The 7707-nt window shown below is 43.8% G+C and overlaps 1 protein-coding gene across 1 annotated transcript in view; it reads left to right on the top strand.

Annotated features, from left to right (window-relative positions):
* The window catches only part of EVA1C (eva-1 homolog C (C. elegans)), a 46103-nt gene that overhangs the window by 21293 nt on the left and 17103 nt on the right, over window positions 1–7707 (top strand). Inside the window, 3 exon segments of the mRNA XM_009328014.1 lie at window positions 1–95; window positions 3540–3663; window positions 6697–6849. The exon segment at window positions 1–95 is cut by the window's left edge and continues 31 nt beyond it. Of these exon segments, the coding sequence (XP_009326289.1) occupies window positions 1–95; window positions 3540–3663; window positions 6697–6849 (372 nt within the window).

Genomic DNA, 7707 nt, shown 5'->3' on the forward strand with positions numbered 1-7707 from the left:
CATTTTACGGGCAAGACTACCACATGTGTAGTACTCAGGAGCCTGAAACCAGGATGACAGAACCCATAAACTGTGTGGCACCCACCTCTTTGCAGGTATCGCACGTTGTAAAGGTTCTTAATGCACAGAATGTTTTTGATGGTTTCCGTATGGTGAGCTATGCTGTGTGAAAACGGCAAGTGTTCACAACGTTGAATGAAATGACATCGTGTCTATGTCAGTTTACCATCAAAGGTATTACAACTGAAAGGATTTGTCTGACCAGCAGGATATTACCATAGGATTGTGAAGGCTTTGTAGATTGCCTGCTATTTTGAAGAGCCTTGCTTTGGAAACCCCATTCTCAAAGTTCCCTAAAATAATCAATTCCATTCTAATCAAGGGCTAGTCATGACTGAGCAGACCAGTCTTAATCCATCACACAGGCCCTCCTTGTCGCCAGGAGAGGATACAAACATTGACCAGAGCAGGGTTACAAATCCACTGAGTACGTTGGCACTCTGGTTGGCGTTTGGCTTGTTCCATGCCTATCTTCACTCACTGAAAAGGCACTGTGACAGCTAAACAGCAGATCCTAAGCACTTCTGCAGATATCTGCATTTTCGTGAATACATGATTTGTGTCAGTAATATCTTATGGTTTGTTTGCTGGGTCCACTTAAGTATAGCTTAAAATGATTCATACTTCATAAATTACTACTTTCTGCCGTGGAGACTTTTGTAACCAGACTCAGAGGGTCTGACTTACACTGCTGTCAAAGGCTTGTTTCATCATAGTGAAAATGCCCAGTGTTAGGCCAAATTCAGTAAGTCATTGCAAAAATGAGTAGTCAGTGGAATCTGAACATGTTCTGATGGTGAAGCTGTTGCAAATGCTCTACAGAAGCTTTGATGAAGCTTGCAACATCTGTGTTTGCAGCCAACACATTGCTTCTTGACAACAGCGAATGTCTGTTCCCAGCACTAGTAAGTTGAAGAGTTTTATGGAGTGGTTTGGCAGTAATACCCTCTCTCCAGAAACAATATTAGGGCAGTTTTATAAGTATGGCTTGCCCATGCTTTACTGCAACTTCTGAAGACATTCCAGACATGACCTATGGGCCATGTGAAAGTACATCTCTCCACCAAAAACAGTAGGCCAGATGCATCCTTGATGTCGTCTTACTGACTACAGCGAAGTGACACCAATGATTATTTTGGGCTTGTGAGTGCCTTTGTGAGGTCTCCATGGGCAGTTTTTTCCCTTGAGTATAATAAACACAGCATGGGATAACTGTTGTATAAACTATCATCATCATTCAGGCACTGTCACTGATCAAAGGCACAAAAGCATTTTGACGAGGCCACGAACGTGAGAGATACAAATGCTCTGCATCTCAGGGAGTTCCGGTTCTGTCAAGAAGAAGAGACACATCCTGTAAACTGATTTCTTAGAAAAGAGCACCAGTGATCTCATCCCTCCTCCCCTTCCCTTTGGAACTGCGTCTGCAGTGTGCATAATGGGGCGTGATGCTACCCTGCAGCCGGGAGGAAGCATGACAGGCATTTTTTACAGCGACCTCCTATTAAAACAATCACTGCAAAGTTAGATCTGTCTCGAGATATTAACAGCCCAGTCCTATCTCATTACGAGTATCATTGTTTGCTTTTGTGGTTGCGTGTTTTTGCACAGCAACGTGATAGAAAATGCAACTGCTGTTTGCATTAAGTAGGAGAAAATACAAGCAGATGCACAGGAGATGATCCAGCTCAGGTGCAAACAGAAGGTGACTCAGTAGGGGACAGCTATCTTCACTTACTAAAGACATAACTCTATTTCACTGGCCTGTTCCAGAACCATCCCAATTAAGGAGGAGTTATTTGTTCGACTTGCAACTCTGTAAAAGAAGAATTGACTGATAAAATTAAGTCTGCTGTGCTTTTTCTTGCCTTTTAAACTCTTTAGAGTGCACTTAATGCTCAAAAAGTGTTGGATGCAAGTCCTCTTCTTCTACTGACGGGAACAAAAAGGCAAGAGTGTTACAGGATCACTGCAATGTGCTGCCAATGTGTATCATTTCTGCTTAGGAGGGATGGCTTCCAGGGATGACAGGAGAGATTCAGCCACTGCCAGCTCTCTCAGCCTGGAAACAAGAGTGCAGCTTGTGCTGTCACAGTGGTCAATTTGTGATTTGGCCTCTTGGTATGACTGAGACCCCTTCTGATGAGAAACAAGGCAAAAATTCCCATAGATTTTATGGGAGTACATAAAACTATCAGAGAACTATCAGTTACTCCTGTTGAGAGTGGGGTGACCTGGAGACAATACACTCCTTATTGCAGCCTGCTGTGATTTTAAACATCAAGAATCCTGGGCACAACAACACAGACTATCCAAAAATAGTGCATAGAAAACCCTCTCTAAACTGGGCTTTGAAGGTGAATAAGAATTTCATAAGTACACTGCTGTACTTAAACTGGTTTTTTTTAGGTGCTTTGGCTTGTGACTGTGTTAAAAACTCAGACTCATCTTGGGCAATGTCTTCATATTTTCTATAGCTACAGCTCCGAAACCACTGATGAAGTGGGAACACTAATGTGAGCACTGGGAGTACGCAGTCCTTTTGCTGGACTTGGGGAGGGCCCACGTGACCCTTTGCGTATAACACTGCTGACCTTTTTATTGTCCTCCTCCGTTGCCACTCCCAGTGAAGCAGCACAGTAAGAACCATGGTATATTGCTGGGCCAAAAAATCTGGGGTAGATACGGCCTTACAAGAGCATTTGAAAAAAAAAAAACAACAGACAAGCAGGCTTAGGATAGCCAGGCACATCTGTGCTATCCAATCAAACCAATTCTGAAATTTGTTCAAGTGGCAAGTCAAGTAAATGCCTGATAATATGTGTAACGGCAAGCAAGAAGTAATTGCCCCTTAAGCAGGAGGTCCTACATACGGCTTAAAGCTAGGGTTGTGCTTAAGTGTCACTAAGCACACCAAGTCGTTAGTTAGAACTTTTTCAAGTGAAGATATTACGGAGCATGATCAGGTAAACTTAAGTAGATTGAGATGGAATGGTTAAAAAGACATCTTTTTGAGTTAGCATGCTTCACCTGGACATTGCACTCCCATAAATGCTATCAGGAGTGTGTGAGTGCCTCAGGCAGGTCAGTGAAGAGGCTGGGGGCTGAGCGTGTTCCCACTTGCTCTGGGCTCTGCACAGAGTCCCAAGCACCACTGAGGCTGTGGTGGCACACAGCGAGATCTGTCCGACTGGCTGGGGGCAGAGGGAAGAGTGACAAACAACAGCAAATTGGTAACATCCGAAGTTGCCATGGGCATCGCTGTGATGAATGTGTTCCCATGAACTTGGCCATGACTCAAAGTCCAGTAGAGATGGGGCTTATATCCAGCGATACAGATGTTTCTTACGTGTTTATAGCCAAAAAGTTGTGAAGGAATGATTTCTCTCTTGTATAGAACAAAGTACAACTAAGTGTTCTCATTGCTGTATAGCTTCATACCATGTTTTCAAGCCTATCCTTTTTGCCCGTTGTTCTAGAAAGTACTGGATGAATGCCAAAACCTGAGATCCTGCCAACTCCTTGTCAATAGTCGGGTTTTTGGACCTGATCTGTGTCCAGGGACCACTAAATTCCTCCTTGTCTCCTTTAAATGCAAACCTAGTAAGTAAATCACATCAGGCAAATGTGTTTTTGTGTGTGTTTCCTTGTTTGTTTTGGTTAAAATGCCACTGCACAAGGCTTTGCATAAATCCATGTGAAGTTTTGAGACTCTTAGATTAATAGCAAATTGTTTTTTTCTGCTTTACCTTAGCTCTCCATTGTGTTTACAACTTCAGTGTGCTTGCTGCCAATTCAATGACCAGTGTAGTTTGGCAGAAATGTCAGACATCAGGCTAGAAAGGAAGAATGTTTTGGAAATTATTTTTAAAGAGATGGCAATGAAAATGTCATATTAGAAAGATAGAGCTGAACAGCAAAAACAGATGCTTGGGCTGAGGATCCAAATGATGAAGAAGATACCATAATAAGGAATATGCAAAAACGCTTAAGGAGGTAGGACCAAAGCTTTCAAAGATCATCTGTTACTACCTCCCATTTATAGAAAAATGGCTGGAGGATACACATGTGTGGCTAACTTTATTACAGAATTTCATTGTAGAATCACCTGTATTCTGTGCAGGCAATTGACGTCGATATATAAAGGGACAAATCCTGCCTCAAAGAGAATGCACTTTGTAAACATGAGAAAAGTGTAAGAAAGATTAAGACAATCATCATGAGGTTTCATTTATTGTTTAATTGTTTTTCTTGTTGCTATTGTATATAAGAACAAGCCCCAGTAGCCCGGGGGGCTCAGCTTTTTTTGGCAGCTAATCCCCAGTGTGGCTGAAATGGGTCCCAAAGAAAATAGTTGAATGATGATTTATGGGTAGGTTCACCAGCCAGCTCAGAAATACCATCCCATGACTAAAGGAGAAAGCACAAAAGAGATTTTCTTTAATCAGAGCATTAAGATAGACACCATTGGTGGAATAGGAACAGGGGTGGCAAGCAAACTGAAGGGCCAATTTATGCAGAGTATTGAAGTCAGAACAGAGATGCGGGAATGGAGTAGGCAGATGTTAACCTTTGGCAAAGCACTGACACAAGAACTCCCAGGGAGATTTACTGGGCCAATCATCAGGGGAAAAAAAATGTCTGAAATTTAACATTTTTATGATCTGTTTTATTATAGTTTAAAGATTTTTTTCTTTTACATATTATGATTAGTCCATTATTAATAGTAGATGAATTTGAATATCATAGTTGTCTATATGTCATTCGAAATCTCTTTTTACTGATCAAAATTGGATTGGGATCCTGTTTGTTACTTTTATAAGGTGCTTAATATTTTTCCCACTGGAAATGAGCTACTTTGAATATATAATATTCTCTGGAATCGGGATTTTACAAAAGCTGGTGAAAAGTGTATTTAAGAGCAAGTGCTGCCTTCAGAACTGAGGAATAGTCCAGTTCCAGTGCAAATTACATGATTTCATGTGACAGGAAATTTTTATTTGTAGGTAAGATACCAATATTGTTAGGCTTGGCTGTGGAAAACATCCTTACTCAGGAAATCACTTGAGTATAACTTTATTTTACAGTCTCCTTGCCTTGAAGTCGGCACTTAAGCAATTGCCTGAATCCCTTAGTTTTTCATCTATTTAGAAATACTGTATTTTCCTCTGTTGCTTTCTCTCTGCAGAGGTCTCTGTTATATTCTTACCTTTGTCTTATACCACGTGTGGGGTTTTTTTCTGTTGTCTGTACTTCCATAGCCTCTCCAGCAACCACGGAGCGCAGCCGTATAGATAGAGAGCCCCGCTTTAGGCTGTCAGCCCTTGGGTCAGAGCCTCTATTTTCTTGGCATGATCCTCATGGGTGTACGGTATGGCAGGTGCTTCTGCAGAAGTAACAATCTGCAGCAGGTCAAGTATTTATTAAAATCGCTCTTTTTAGACTTAAAGTTGTGACTGCTGATGAGCTCGAATGGAAGAAACTGGACTAGTACCAAGAACATTAACCCATTTTTTTATCTGTTCTATTCTAAGTGAAACAATAATGTTTTCTTTATTGAATAGACAGGAGGTTTTTCTCTCTCTAGTCCCACACTCCACTCACAGGGGTACCACTCAGTAACAATAAGGTTTCCCTTTTCTCCTGCTCAGCTCAGGAACCTCCTTTTCCTGTTTTCACATTTTTGAAGGACCGAAAAATGGAGCAGAATAAACCCTTTTCCCTGGCCTTATCTGCAGTGAAAAGGTTTGCCACCATACCTAGATCAGGAAGACTTGAGCAGTAAAATGCTGCAAGCAGAGCGGCTGCTTGGGCCAGCAAGAGACCTCCTTGGCCAGATGGCAGGTTTTAACCAGTTCCCTAGGAGGGATAAACCATGCTGTCTGGAAGACGATCTCACTGGCTTCCCCACCTCTGTGCCGAGAGCGCTGCCAGTGTGCCTGCACCAGCTGAGAAAGGGAGGGGGTGTATTTTTCTCAGGCTCCTGATTCACGTGGCTTTGTCAGGAAAAACTTTCAAACGAGCCCTTGCTGGATAGTTCACGCCCAGGGAAACCCACTGACCTTGGTAGAGCCACGCAAATACAGCTGAGAGCACTGCCTGGCTCGGGATACGTAGCCCATCCCCGTGCCTTTGTGCCTCCCATTCTTCAGCGCTCGCTCAGTGCTGTATGCGGTGGCACGGGGTGATGCCAGCCATCCCCATGATTGATGAGCGGTCGGAGGCTCTCAGCACTCAGGCAGGCATCTGAAGTAGGCGTAGAATGCACCATTGTCCCGGGGAGAGACAAAAGGAAAGGATGAGGCTTCTCCTGCTGAGCTGTGGTGGAAAGCGAGCCAGGAAATCGGGTGGGAAGGGGGGAGGCTGTTCCACTGGGAGAAGAGATTGGCAAAAGTTAACTTTTAACAGCTCCTTTCAAAAAGGAGCCGGAGGCTTTAGATAGTCGTATGGGAGCAATTCAGTTGGAGGAAACACTCCACTTTACTATTGGCTTTGTCTCTGGTTGTAATAGTGCCACATATCACTCGCAACAGAACTTGCAGAAAAGCTGTTTTCCGTCATGCTGCTATTTGCTGTTAACAGTCCAGCTGAGTAAATTGCCTCATGCTACCATGTTGTTATTTGCTTCTATTTTAGCTGAATACAAAACCAAATCAGCATGTGAAAACCAGGAGCTGAAACTCCACTGTCAGGAGTCCAAGTTCCTTATCATCTACTCTGCCACCTATGGCAGATGGGCACACGAGGAGAACGTCTGCTCGACAGAAGTGGAGCGCGTCCCCCCCTTTGGTATGTTTTTATATTGTTGATAGACCTCCTCCAAGCGGGTGCACGGAGACGGGGTGAAAACTTCAGGTGCAAGAGCAACGGCATTTTGGAAGTGCCAGTGGTTAAAACATGAGAGAGGTATTTCTGAAACTCAAACAAATTGCCCAGTATGAGGGAGAAACATAGAGTAAGAAATGCAGCAAAGTAATACACTTTCATATAGTTAATCGGTCCTTAGTATGATTAACATCAAAAATTCTAGTTCTGTTGGCTGTCTTGAACTTAGGTGACATACGTACGCTAAATATCAGCTGTTTGCCCCTCTCCTCCTCCAACTTCTGACAATGAGTAGGCAACCCGAGCGTCACGACACCTTGTCTTACTGTTACCTTCTTCTCTGGTCTCTGTTTCTGCCAGCTCTTCTTTGCCTTAAATGCAGACTGTAAGGATAGGGTCCGTAGGTCAGGGTCCGTTGCTTTAGATGCTGTTGTATGACCAGACTCCAAGGCTGTGGTAGTATACTAGAAAATTAAATGTGCCTGGGACTTCTCTCTGGCACCAAGTCCAGGAGGCAGGAATGTCCTACGTATGCAGTACTAAACTCTTACCCTCCAAAGCAGGATGACTCCATGCAGACTGCTTCTTGGGGCTGCTCCCTGGCCTGCGCTAGCTCCTCAGCTGCGATGGGGAGTTGTTGAGAGGATGCTGTTGGCCCAGGCCAGATGTGTTGTCGTGGTTTAACCTCAGTTGGCAACTGCACCACACAGCTGCTCGCTCACTCCCCCCCCCCCCGGGGGGGGGGGGGGGGAATGAGTGAGCGAGCGGCTGCGTGGTGCTTAGCTGCCAACTGAGGTTAAACCACGACAGTCCTTTTTGGCG

The sequence above is a fragment of the Pygoscelis adeliae genome, unplaced genomic scaffold (genome assembly GCF_000699105.1).
Source record: "Pygoscelis adeliae isolate BGI_AS28 unplaced genomic scaffold, ASM69910v1 Scaffold154, whole genome shotgun sequence".
NCBI classification, from domain to species: Eukaryota; Metazoa; Chordata; class Aves; order Sphenisciformes; family Spheniscidae; genus Pygoscelis; species Pygoscelis adeliae.